Raw genomic sequence first — 13,292 nt, 5'->3', positions numbered from 1 at the left:
CATGTTAAATCTAACACAGCTTATTTTCAAGTTGGACAGTACAGTATTCAACTGATGTTTGAGAAAATGAAAGTAGCTGCTTTCTAAACCTTATTTTTTCAATCTTTATTTGCAAAAATACTCGATTCAGAAGCAAAACAGTAAAATTTTGCAAATTACAATAAAAATACCTTCCATAGAATACTTCACTTTATTTACAATAAAAAATTATCACTTGTATTTGTCTTGCTCGTGAATACCACGATCAGCTGTTAATGACATTTCGCACACAACAGCCGTTGCTGCTAAACAAAACAATAAAATATCACAAACAAAAACATTGAATGAGTAGTTCGGAAATCTGGGTTAACGTGTAAAATTCAATCAATAGTGAATTCAAGTAGTGAAGCTAATCAAATACCAACAGTAAATAAACTATTTGTCTCAGACACGTAAGCTTGTATCTACTGCCACACAAAAAGAAGAGGAAATTATTAGCAACCGCGCCTGCATATTACAGAGATAAGGAGGAGCTATTACTAATCTCTAACCTTTGGATTATTCAATTATTAATTCGCAAAAGCATTTGTTGTCCATAATTTTTGTTTGTATGAAAATGCTTTGAAGAAGCTAACTTTTTACTACTTCAAATGAAGGTGTGCTAAAAGAGGAATCTTTCAACACTAGTTAGTGTGTTTTTGTGCAGCTGCTCAATGGTAGTATTTATTACTCGAATTTACTTCGACAGTTCGTAGATTACTAGGTATTCGCCGCCAGTTTCCGTAAAACTGATATGAGCCTTAACTCCTGTTAAAGGATTATCTCCATTTTATTACAAATAAAGTCGCTTTAACAAGTACAAAGTATAAACATACATGTAATCTATTTCGGATATTAAGGAAGGTGTGCGCTGTTTTTGATAAGTTATCTACATATTTTTTCGGGTCTAGATCACAGTTGGTGTTCATTGCTGAAATTGTGCGGTTGTCATTAAACGTTAATTGCTGTGCGAGCGTAGAAAGTTCAACATGGTGTCAAATACGAATAACAAGTAAGTGCAATGGCATTATGCGCTTTAGTTTAGAGCGATGGAATGTGTAGTGAGGGAAAGCGCAATTAAAATTTACGACGTTCGTTTATTATGAAAATATTCAAATACCAGTGCTAATAAAATAATTAAAAAAAACTAAGCAAATAATAATATTATGAATAAAAAATAATATACAGTGAAGTTCCCTTTTACGGGCAGTCCTCATAGCCGGCCATTTCCCATAACTGGACAAGTTTCATTATTATTATCATTTATTTATTATAATCTGCCTCGAAAACAATTTCTATAACCGGGAATGAGTACGTTCCAATGACCGTACACGGACACCATTTTGGTAATTTCGTTCAATTCATCTCTGATAAAAGGACAGGACATCATAAAATTTGTGAAGAAAATTGTGTAATATTTGTAGTTCCCGCTTTTCTTAATTCGAAATAATTTTTGTTGTTTTGAGACAGTGCTATTATAGCAAACAAATTGTCTGTATATATGTACATATAAACTATACACATGTAAGTAAGTAACTGCGTTTCCTTAAAGGCTACAGAGACTGTAAGGTTATCATATGTTATCAGACGTACATTCAAATTAGCAAAAACAACAACTATCTTAAACTTTAAAATTTAAGCCCTATACAAATTATACACAACAATATAATAATGCAGATACTGAATATAATTTTTTCATAAAAATGCAATAATTAACTTCAGCACTGTATATGCTTTTTAAAAGGGTTAAAAATAAATAATAACTTCATACTATCTTCAACTAAAAATAGCGCACACGAAGTGCAGTTTTAATTTTGGCTTTTATTTTGATCGCTCTTTCCTTAAGCAAGCATTTTGTGAGAGTCGCTATAAATTTGCGTCCAAAAAAAAAGAGCCTCATTCAATGCCGACAGAGCGTTGACCAGCTCGCAAACATACAATGATTTGCTTCCACAAACGAAAGTGGCCACTAAACCAGTCTTGAATCGAGCTTTGCGCCGCACGCACAGTCTAGTCTAGTCTTTTTAATTCAAAGAAAATATTTCGTAATTATGGCTACAGTTGCAAAGTTATTTTCTATTTTACAAAATCCCAGTGAGGTCGAACCGGAGCAGCTGCAATCGGAAAACATATATGAGGACAAGATCATCTTCCCGGATTTCAAAACTGGACCATTGACAAAATATCGGCAACTCTCAACATTTTGCTACAAACGCATGAACGTCCTTCTGGAGGGTGAGGAGCACATACGACTAAAGGTGAGCATGTAAGCAATTAAAATTTCTCGCATCAGTAACTACATTAAACTGCTTAGTTGAAATGAGTGTAGTTTTTGCCACGAGTTGGAAATATATGAATTATTATTAATCAATCCACTTGATTCATTAAAAGTAATTTACGCTGCTTTGATCAGAGTACAAAGGTCAGTACAAAGTTTAAAACCAAGCAGCGGCGCGCTAATACAACTACAGTGGGGCTAACTGTGGTGTTAGTAAATGTAATAAATCTTCGTGGTTAATTATTTTCCGATTATCATAAGGTTGGTTATCAGTATCTATTGTAAGCTGATTTCACCTACCTACATATGTATAAACAACGCTAGTCATCATATTAGTGAGCAGATTGCAGGCATATGCACAATTGTGGATGTATATGAATATATAAGTATCTACAAGTATACATACGTACACCATTCAGTGTCCATTCTACAAATCCATACTATAAAACAACAATTTGAAAAGCTTTCAATACGAATTGCTAATTGAATTCGGTGGCTTCACATTACATAAGTTTAAAAGTATACAAAGCTCATATTTGAAACCACACAACCGTTCAAGTCGTGTGTTTTGTTGTTACTGCAATAGTGACCTATCCTAATTACACTATTCAAGAACTTTTTTTGAGAAATATTTCTTTTTCAAGAGGTTATATCCGCTTGCAAATCAGAAAAAAGAAAAATCTCCAGCAGAACTCTGTTAATTCTAACAGAAGGAGCGAATAATTTGTTCGTAATCAAGTAAGCTCTTGAATATAGTACAACATTTAGTTGATAGAGTTATTATTATGAGAACTTTAGCACCAAAAACATTCCAAAATGCACCTCCCTAACAATCTGTTCAGCCCTAAATTGCAATATTTCTATTACAAAGTGCAATCAAGCTATCAGAGATAACGCTTGAACTATATAACGACAATATATCAGTAATATGATTTCACACATAATATACATACATACATATTATTGGTATGTTATGTATGTATGTATGTATTGGTATGTATTCATTAACTGAGTTGCGTTACTTCCAACGACAAATGTGTGTTGTCACATACGAGTCATTGAACATGTGCTGAAGCCTACATTCAATAAAGCCCATACAACAATAGATATACATAATTATGATAACAGTATTTATTAGCGCTTATTTACAAGCTGACACACTTTTTTTGCTTGCGGAAATTCACACCCTCATTACAAATAAACAGCTAGTCAGCCGGAAATTGTTTGATAGTTGAGACAAACGTAAAAAACCAAGGAAATAAACTTGGGACTCTCAATTTTTTATTCTAAAATGTGGCTGATAAAGTCTAAATCACTAAAAAACGGGATATATCAAACACAAAAACGTCAGAATTGATTACAGCCTTAAACGAACACTTTGAGATGTCTATTATTTTTGATAGAAAGGCTTTGGGTACAAAATAGATATTATTATTATTATTAAATAGAATTTTGTTATGCAAATGGTATTTACTATATATAAGTATATAACTGGATAAACTTGGGAGATTGTTTTGTTTTTTAGTGACATCTACATTTGCTTATGGCCATTTAGAATATAAGAAATATAAGAGCTTATTTATTGAGGACAATGAATACTTTCAGTGTTGAAGTCATAAGTTCCTGCAGGGTTGTACTTATTATATTGCAAAATACACATATAGTTATTTACAAATATTTGTGTGTGGATATTATCAAATAAGTATGAATAATAAATTTTACTCATTCTCAAGATAAAATAGTTCTAATAGAACGAAATAGACGGAATAGATATCAAGGCAATAAATAGGAATGTTCTTTTCAAAATAGGATATTTTTACACTTAATAAAAAAATGTACCTTTTTAATTTCTAACATAAAATGATACTCATAGTATTATTATATTAATATTTAATATTAATATTGACCTTTTCAAAACGCGATACACGATATACGTTTGCAACTATTTAAAATAATTGACTCAATAGATAATAAAATTGAGGCTTTGCACTGCGAGCTATGGTCCATTGTGCCCTCCCCCACTGAGGCTTTGGGCAATGGATGTGGTGAACAGTATAAAAGCAGTCACATGCTGCTGGTTTACCTTTCAAACGACTCTCCACCAGATTTTAAAGACATTTTTCCCTGTAAAGGGCATATTTTTCTCCCAGCCGATCGGAACTTTGTTAGGCTAGAGAAAGAAATAAGAAAGTAAGCTCTTATAACCAACAAAGATGAATAGTATGGCATTTTCAAGCATTATGGGTAACTAAAAGTACTCCATCACTGGATTCTAAAAGATATAAAATCATTGGAAGAAAAATATATACAAGATACTGGATGGTAATTAATCATTGAAGAGAATTACTATCTTTAAGAAACTGGTTAGTGTTTCAACCACAGCCTAATTGAGAGCCTATGAAAATTACCACCGACATTGACTTTAGATAATTCGACGAAATTTTTTTCCCAGGTTCATATGACTGTCAGTGACATCTGTGTTAAATGTGTAATTATTAGTGTTTAATGTTGGAAAAGGCCTTCATTGATAGTTGTTTATCGCGAAAAAGTGTTTTTGATTGTTAAAAATTATTCAAAGAGGGTCGAGAACGCGTTGACGACGAACCACGTCCAGGAGGGCCATCAACATCAACTGATGATCAACACGTCAATAAAATAAAGAAATTGGTGCTTGAGAATCGACGATTAACAGTTAGAGATCTTAATGGCATCGTTGGAATATCGGAGAAATTAGTGGAAACCTTTTTGAAGAATCATTTGGGCCTAAGAAAAGTGAAAACGCGACTGGTTCCAAAATTACTCACTTTCGAAAAACGGCGTCTAGTTATCGTCTGTGAAACAATGCTATGGGACTACGAGGATGTCATGAAACGTATTATTATTGGCCATAAGTCCTGCATCTCTGCTTACAACCCGGAAACAGATTATCAATCGGCCGAATATCATGACAAAGTTGAAGCGAAGTTGAAAAAAAACATCAAAGCAGGTCAAAAATCAAGGTTATGTTGACAGTTTTCTTCAATTATCGATGTATGGTGCCTTCCGATCGGCCAAACTATCAACAGGAAATACTATTCGAGTGTTATGCGTCGTTTGCGCGGATCGGTTATAAAATTCTGTAGATTAACATTGGTTAATGTATGGGGAGGTCCATTTAAAAAGTTAGTCCAACCGAAAGTAGATTCCCAGTTACTATTTGAATTCAAATATAATACATCCCGCTATCTAAAATGTAAAATAACGTAACATCAACTAGATAATGACTTTTTAACCGGTTTTTTAGACAAAGGTAAATATGCCAATATGATAAAGGTTAGGAGAAGCTCGAACAGTCTGAGTAGTTGGTAGCCAATTATAGTTTAAAATAGTAAAACTTTAATAAAAATTACATACATACATATATACGTACTCGTATAAGTACTGGAAAACGTATCAATTTATCACTGAGGCTTTTTGGGCATTATTTGATAAAATACCATATCTATAGATAGATATACATATATACATGCATAAGAACTGAGCGAAATGCGACAAAGAAATATCGGTGCATACAAAGAAATTCCCTCGCCCAAATCTCAGCCGAGAAGAATTTCCAGTTTTTCGTGCCCATATTTTCTTTAGGATCCTCTTTGTCTTCTCTTGGTTTCTTTTCACTTATGCACGAAAGACTACTATGAATTCCCAAGCTTATACATTTTTATTTTGAAAATAATTGTAAAATAATTTCTGGTCTTTTTCGTCATATTCATTCTTTATGCTTATAATTCTAGGCTTAGAACTTTTTTTTTATTTAGGAAATAATTTAAAAACTATATAATTCCCATTGAAGATTAGATCCGGTACTTATCGCATTTATAAATATATTTGTAATTGTAATTTCATTGAGCTTTGCTTTTATCTTATTATTTCTTTTAGCATCGTATGTGGAATTTCATGGAAAAACATCCCGACTTTCAACATGACTTGGAAACCCCGTCAATGGATCGTCAACGCCAACTTGCGAATAAACGCGGGCATTTAATCTCTGATAAGCAGTTCTATGGATTAGGCGAAGTTAGTGAAATTCTAAAAAGTCCATCTTCACTTCAGATACCGTTATTAACACATTTCTTTATCGTTTGCAGTACGTCAATGCGCCTCAGCTCTCACTGGCTTTTGCACAGGCCATGTTCTCGTATGAGTTCAGCTTTGCCGTCAAGTATTCGCTCTCGAATGGCATGTTCCCCAGCACAATTCTCTCGCTGGGCACTGAGCGTTTGTCTAAGTATGCCGCGAAAATTGCAAATAATGAAATTATAGGCGCTTTTGCGCTTACGGAAATCTCACACGGCACCAATGCACGTGGCATGCGCACACGCGCCACCTATGATCCAAAGACGCGTGAGTTCATTATACACACACCCGACTTTGAGGCTGCCAAGTGTTGGGTCGGTAATTTGGGCAAGACATGTACACACGTCATCTTATATGCACAGTTATATGTGCCCGACAACACATATCAGGGGCTGAATGCCTTCCTAGTGCCAATACGTAACGAGCGCACGCTGCTGCCGTTCCCTGGTGTGACCGTTGGAGATTTGGGTGAGAAGGTCGGCTTGAATGGCATAGATAATGGGTGAGCATAAGAGTTTTTCTTTTTATTTTAAGATATTCATGTATTTTGTATGAAATCTCTTTTCCAGCTTTGTAATGTTCAACGAATATCGCATACCCGGTGAGAATTTGCTCTCGAAGACCGGTGATATCGATGAGCAAGGCAATTATGTGAGCAAAATCAAGGACAGTCGCAAACGTTTGGGCGCCTCGTTGGGTGCACTCTCGGCTGGACGCGCGAACATATGCTCTTTAGCTTATGTCGCGCTCAGCAAAGCTATAACAATCGCCACACGCTACTCCGCATGTCGCAAGCAATTCGGCCCTGAAGAAAGTAACGAAGAGTGGCCTGTAATCGAATATCAGTCACAGCAATATCGCCTAATACCACACTTGGCCACCGCCTATGCGTTACGTATATTCTCCATGTGGATCGGTACAGAAAATGTAGATTTGACCTTCCGCACCGTTTTGGGCGAAGACACCAGCAACAAAGGCATGGAAATACATGCCATGTCCTCGGCCGCCAAGCCGGTCTGCACTTGGGCGGCGCGCGATGGTATACAAGAATGCCGCGAAGCATGCGGTGGTCATGGCTACTTGAAGCTGGCCGGCTTGGGTGAGCTGCGCAACGTCAACGACGCTAATTGTACGTATGAAGGAGAGAATAATACGCTTATACAGCAGGCCTCCAACTGGCTAATAAGTCTGCGACGCAGTAATGCCAATTTCGAGGAGATCTCACCATTGGGTACTGTTGTCTTCTTGAAAGATATGGACGTGATATTGCGTACAACGGCGACCGAGCGCAGCGCGCAGGAAGCGTTGCAGCCAGACAGTGAGTAGTTATTTTTGAGTGATTGCAGTCTTGTAGATCTACTGCGTACTACTTGCAGATCTCTTAAAGGCTTTGGATTGGCTGCTTGCCTTTCAGCTGGATAGAACAGTGCAACGCTACGAAAACTTACGCAAGCATGGTCAAGACGCCTTTGAGACACGCAACAACATACAGGTCTTCAACGCACAGCAAGTCTCCCTTATCTATGCACAGGTAAGCGCACGCGGCAATAAATTGATTATGAATTTTAAATATGTTTTGCCAACAGCGCACAATCTACTATGTGTTCCATCGCTTTGTCAACAACTTGCCGCCGTCGAATGAGAAAAATGTGCTTGCGCAGCTGTTGTCGTTCTACGGCGCCGATTTGGTCACGAAGTACATCGGCATCTACTATCAAGGCGGCTACTTCCAGGATAGGGCGCATGTGGAGCTCTACCATGAGGGCATTTTGGCGCTGTTGCCGCTGCTGAAGGACGAGGCCATATCGCTGATCGATGCGATTGCTCCAACAGACTTCATACTCAACTCGCCACTCGGCATGAGCGATGGCAATGTAAGTGTAACTGTAAAAATATTGTCTGGAATTGGTAGTTATGTGTTTTGTTGTGCTTTGCAGATTTACCAGCATCTGCAGCGCGCCATCGTGCAGGCGCCCGAGGTGTTCGAACGCCCGAGCTGGTGGCGTGAAGTAACCTACAAAGACTACCTGCAGAAATCGAAGTTGTAGGGACCTGCATGTGCATAAATTTAGTTGTGTACTTAGTTGTGAATTTTGATACAATCATTTTTATTCCATTGCAATAATTTTATTCTTTGTCGTTGCACAATATACGAGTATAGAAAATATCATTAGAATTTAAGTAACCAATAGCTAGCAATTTGTGCTTTCAATAGTTGTCTGTTTTTTACAAATGTCACACATATAAACATATTTATAAATTATTTGTGCTTTATGATAGAGGGAGCCCTACTTAGGACTTATGACTGTGTATGCAACAAAGTTACGCTTTGTTGTTGGCATACATACTTACAAACCGATTTGTTGTTTTAATGCTTAAATTTTTATATACAAAATATATACATACATTGTTGTAAATTGTTATTGAAAGTCATGTTACTTTTTGGTTATCGTTTACGTTTTGGCAGTGCCGTACGTTTTGAAAATGTCACTATTTGGCATTGTTGCTTTTAAATTGTCTACGCGCACAAAACCGCTGCCGGGAATTTTGGAGCACCATCACTAGTAAAAATTTTAAAATATGTTTTTTGCTTTACAATTTGGTAGTTTAAATACAAATACAAAAAAAAAAAATAATAATAAAAGAATATCATGACACAGCAGCTTTGGCTCACATAGCGGAGCGATATGCCAAGTTTTATCATAAACCCCACACACTTCTAACAGATCACAGTCAAGTGTTGCATATCTACTACTACATAAATATGTATTAAATATGTACATATGTACTAACAACAAACAATTACACAGGATTTTCACACCCTAAAACAAAATATCTTTCATTTACACTAATTATCCCGCATATGCAACCTACACTTAAATTAATACATCCGCGACCCTGCTTTGGCCGCTAAAATCTATGGCATACAGTAATAACAACAACTTCATGAAATGTTAAGGAATTTCGCCGGAACCTGATTCGAATTTATCTGCTATGGGCGTTGTAGATCCACGGTTCGTCGCAGTTTCACCCGACGGTGTCACCAACTTATCCACGTAGGCCAGTTCGTGTTCGGTTTGCGCCAACATCGGTATCTGCTGCGGCAGATCGCTCGTCGCCCACAGGTACAGATCGAGCGTCTTCTCAGTGCAATCGGCAATGAAGCGCACGAAGGGGCGTATATCGCCTTCGTTTGCCACTTGCAGAAACTGATAGTATTTGTGCCTGTTGAATAAATGCATGCAATTTTATAGTTAATGGGCACACTTATGTAATTACTTGTTAATATGTACTAACCGCTGCTGCTTTGGTATTATAATGGGCGGATAGCCTGCGCGCATCAGCAAAGCGTTCATAAGTAGACGCGATGTGCGGCCGTTGCCATCGATAAAGGGGTGTATGTGCACCAGCTTGTAGTGAGCCAAGGCCGCATGTCTGTGGAGTAATAAAAACCATTCATATTTTTGCAAATAAGTTAGCAATAAAAATCTGTTGCGCTACATTAAGCAAATTAAACTAGCGTAGAAGTCATTAAAGTCACTAACTATAATTACTAAAATTTCCGTCTGTTTACTTACTTGACTGGATGCAATGAAACCGTTTGCTCCGCATTCAGCCAGTGCTCGAAATGCTGCATTAGCACTGCCAAATCGCCAGGGCCGGGCGGCACATGACCGCCTACATACACTTGCGTACGACGAAATTCGCCACCCTCGATAGGATCAACATGACCCAGCACCCTTCTATGTATTTCTAATATATCCTTTAAGGTTATCTCAATTCTAGAAATGAAAAAGCAGGAATATATTAATTATTTTATTTATGCGTTTTAATTGTCTACAAAACTCTTTCTAAAAAAACCGACTTACTTGTTGACCAAACTTGCATTGATGTACTTCATAGCTAAATCCAGACCAAGAATTTCATTGTGCTCATCGATTGATTTGCCGTCGATAGCCATACGTGTCTCCAAAATAGAACGCGTTTGCGCCAAAGTCATTGTGTTGCCCTCAATGCCCACCGAGTGATAGATATGTTGGAAATAAGCCTCTTTTTTCGCGCGTCGCAGTGCCGCGTTCGATTCGTGCACTGCAGAAAGTGCGTCACGCTTCAAGTCAAGCAACTCCAGCTTGCGTTCGTCAATGGATTGCACAATGCCAGCGGTGCGCTGACGATTAGCCACCGCTTCTGTGTTAGTGGGGTTTAGCATCAGTGCCTACGGTTCAAAACAAAATTAAATTAAGGTAGCCCTAAATTTTGAGTTTTAGTTATTACCTGAAAATAATATTGATCCGCCAGCACAATATCGCGTTGACTATGTTCCAGATATTCGCCGTAGCGCAGCAAAACTTCAGGATGCTTTGGCGCCAATGCGAAAGCATGCTCATACAAACGCTGCGCCTTCTCACCTTTACCCAAGGCGCGCATTTCCGTTGCCAATTTCAAAGAGTCTAAGGCCTCTTTCATATTGGTTGCTGAAGCACGCCCACTCTCTTCATCTTTCGCACTAACATACAAATCTTTGAGCGCATCCAAGTCCAGCGCGCCCGTGCCTGGCGCTGCGTAAACAGCGAAATCATCGCGCGTTTGTAGAAAATGATTGTCAGGCAGGTGTTGCAATTGTTTGTTTGCCTGTCGCAACACGCCATATGGATTGATATGCAAGAATTCGTAGAGTATGAAAGCTACACTCGTACCTGCTATGAATATGCAGAGGTTTACAAAGCTAACATAAAGCATGGAAGCGCGTGCCAACTGTTGGTGTTGCTGTAGCTGCAATAGTGCCTCGTTGCGTATGGCGGCAATGGTGGCTTGATTCATGTTATGCTTTGTGCTTACAGTGTCGAAGTTGCAAAGTGTTTTTTCGTAGGGCTCACAACTGCTGCGCTTTCTAGTTGTGGGCCCAACAGCTGGCACTGTCTCATTATCCATTTCTAAGTTGTCTTTGTTGGTATTTGCGAATGTTTGGCTACTTTAGCCAACTAAAATTGGAAATATTTTTGTTTTACACACTTTCTGCGATCGTTCGTTTTCCGTCCCGTTATGGTTTCCGTAAATGTCATCTTTGAGCTGAAAATTGTATGGTTTAGAATATAAGCAATTTGTAAAAAATAGCAATTTTGCTAAATAGTTGGCACTCACCTCCACTATAACTGTTTGTATTTGTGTCTGCAACTTTCCTTTTACTAAGTCCATGACGTGTATTTTTGCTCTGCTTCCGTTGTTGCCACACTGCATGAATGACAGGCGAGGGTACTGTAAAATTTATTATTTAGATTTCATTTAATTGTTTTAAATTGCATTACAAATATATAATTTAACTCATACAACTAAATTGCAATTTGCTTTTGTAAAAATATTAGGGGTATTCTCTTGCTCTTGCAAAACCCGGTGCACGGTGCAAGCATTGCAAATTTACAACGGCACAACAACAAACACACGCAGAAAAATATTTGCAAGGGCTGTGAAATATGTCAGACCAAAACCCGTGTATATTAGCGTGCAATGTCACGCAAAAATAAAATTGCAACCCTGTTGTAGTTGCCATTTTACATAAAGACATATTACGTCGTTAAATTGTTGAGAAAGGTAAATTTTAATTATATTTTATAATTTCTATATAAATTATAAAGTTTTGTTACAGTTTTTTTTTGTTAAAAATGTATGCAGAAGGTGTGCCAATTCACAATAGCTATGCACAATAGTCATTTACAATAAATTGACTGAATCAGTCGCTCATATATCACTAGATTCTGCAATGGGTGCTCTCTTGCCCTTGTATATTTCGGTGTAGTATTTTTGCAATCTGCAATCTTGCAAGAGCAAGAGAATACCCCTATTAGGTTATAGTGAATGCATTAGGTAATTGTATTTTTTGCATAGATGTATTTTTTGAATTCATGTTGCCAATTAGAAAAGTGGCATCCTTATTGCTTCTGACCATTTTCGTAAATATTTACGAAAGAGTGTGGGTAAAGCAGAAAGCGATAGGCCTGTGCGAAAAAGATAAGACAGAACAAAAGTAAAGAGGCAATTTAACAAATTGAGGAATTGTAGAGTTCTGTTTTAAAATTGCGAGGGATTTTTAAATGATAGTTGCTGTTGCTTTGCTAATTGTTGTTGTGCAATTAATTACCTTGAAGGTGAGAAATTGTTTAATCTCGAATATTGAACGTGACTTTAATGCATGTTTTTGTTGTAACTGAATTGACAGGAATTTTTTGAATATCATACTGTTATTGCAGCAGTTATCCCATCCGCTCTTGGTTGATTTAGGTTGGTTATCAAAAAATCATCTAGCGTTTGGTCCAGGAAACGAGCTTTTTCGACAGGTTCCGACGGGAGAAGGTTGCTAGAGGAGAGGCGTTCGTTGGACATGCAAAAAAATGGTAATGTCATACGGGGATTTGTTGCATGCTTGACGTACATGTTCATATTTGCAATGTCGTGGTTGATTCTGGATAAGTAGAAGTTGCGCAAGGATTATTGTGGCAACCCGAGCTCTTTGTAAGCATTGGTTTGACTCATAAGTGCGCCATTCACTGCGAGAGAGTCGGAGAAGATGTTGATAACTCCACTCATCCATGATTAATAAAGGGATTAAAAAAAAAATTGATTGCAAACAAAACAGCATAATTTTAGGTCTATTTTTTATAACAAGTTGCCTTGAAATTAATTATTGTAATAAAAAAATTCTGAGTTTAACCACGAAATAACTAGAAATTTTCAAAAAAATCGCTTCACTACTTTCAGACAAATCGAGACCACCGACTTTGAAAACGATGTTTCTGAAAAACGACGAAAGATTGAAGCAGCCGATCGGTCAGGCCTGACGGGCCGCTCTCTCAAACATTCTATCCCCTACACTTTTATTGCGATTGCC

The 13,292-nt window shown here is 37.4% G+C and overlaps 2 protein-coding genes across 3 annotated transcripts; one reads left to right on the top strand and one right to left on the bottom strand.

The window, feature by feature from the left end:
- The first annotated feature begins 308 nt into the window (after positions 1-308).
- LOC105232343 (peroxisomal acyl-coenzyme A oxidase 3) lies at positions 309-8,832 on the top strand. Of its 2 annotated transcripts, XM_011213996.4 has the most exons (8): positions 309-1,030; positions 2,114-2,276; positions 6,212-6,349; positions 6,421-6,911; positions 6,979-7,727; positions 7,786-7,940; positions 7,996-8,283; positions 8,347-8,832. In XM_011213996.4, the coding sequence occupies exons 1-8, from the start codon at positions 1,008-1,010 to the stop codon at positions 8,455-8,457; spliced, it is 2,118 nt and encodes a 705-aa protein (XP_011212298.2). In that variant the 5' UTR covers positions 309-1,007; the 3' UTR covers positions 8,458-8,832. The 2 variants fall into 2 exon arrangements, with proteins under 2 accessions (XP_011212298.2, XP_011212297.2); XM_011213995.4 differs by lacking the exon at positions 309-1,030 and having other exon boundaries at positions 1,800-2,276.
- Positions 8,490-11,700, bottom strand: LOC105232342 (protein adenylyltransferase Fic). The gene is made up of 6 exons (XM_011213994.4): positions 11,552-11,700; positions 10,685-11,479; positions 10,279-10,625; positions 9,988-10,191; positions 9,707-9,844; positions 8,490-9,634 (listed from the first exon to the last, which is right to left on the bottom strand). Exons 2-6 carry the CDS (start codon positions 11,339-11,341, stop codon positions 9,364-9,366), a joined length of 1,617 nt encoding a protein of 538 aa, XP_011212296.2. The 5' UTR covers positions 11,342-11,479; positions 11,552-11,700; the 3' UTR covers positions 8,490-9,363.
- Positions 11,701-13,292: the final 1,592 nt, after the last annotated feature.

This window comes from Bactrocera dorsalis, chromosome 1 (genome assembly GCF_023373825.1).
Source record: "Bactrocera dorsalis isolate Fly_Bdor chromosome 1, ASM2337382v1, whole genome shotgun sequence".
Classification (NCBI taxonomy): Eukaryota; Metazoa; Arthropoda; class Insecta; order Diptera; family Tephritidae; genus Bactrocera; species Bactrocera dorsalis.
The sequence above is the reverse complement of the archived record's forward strand: the minus strand, read 5'-3'. Positions and strand labels throughout refer to the sequence as shown.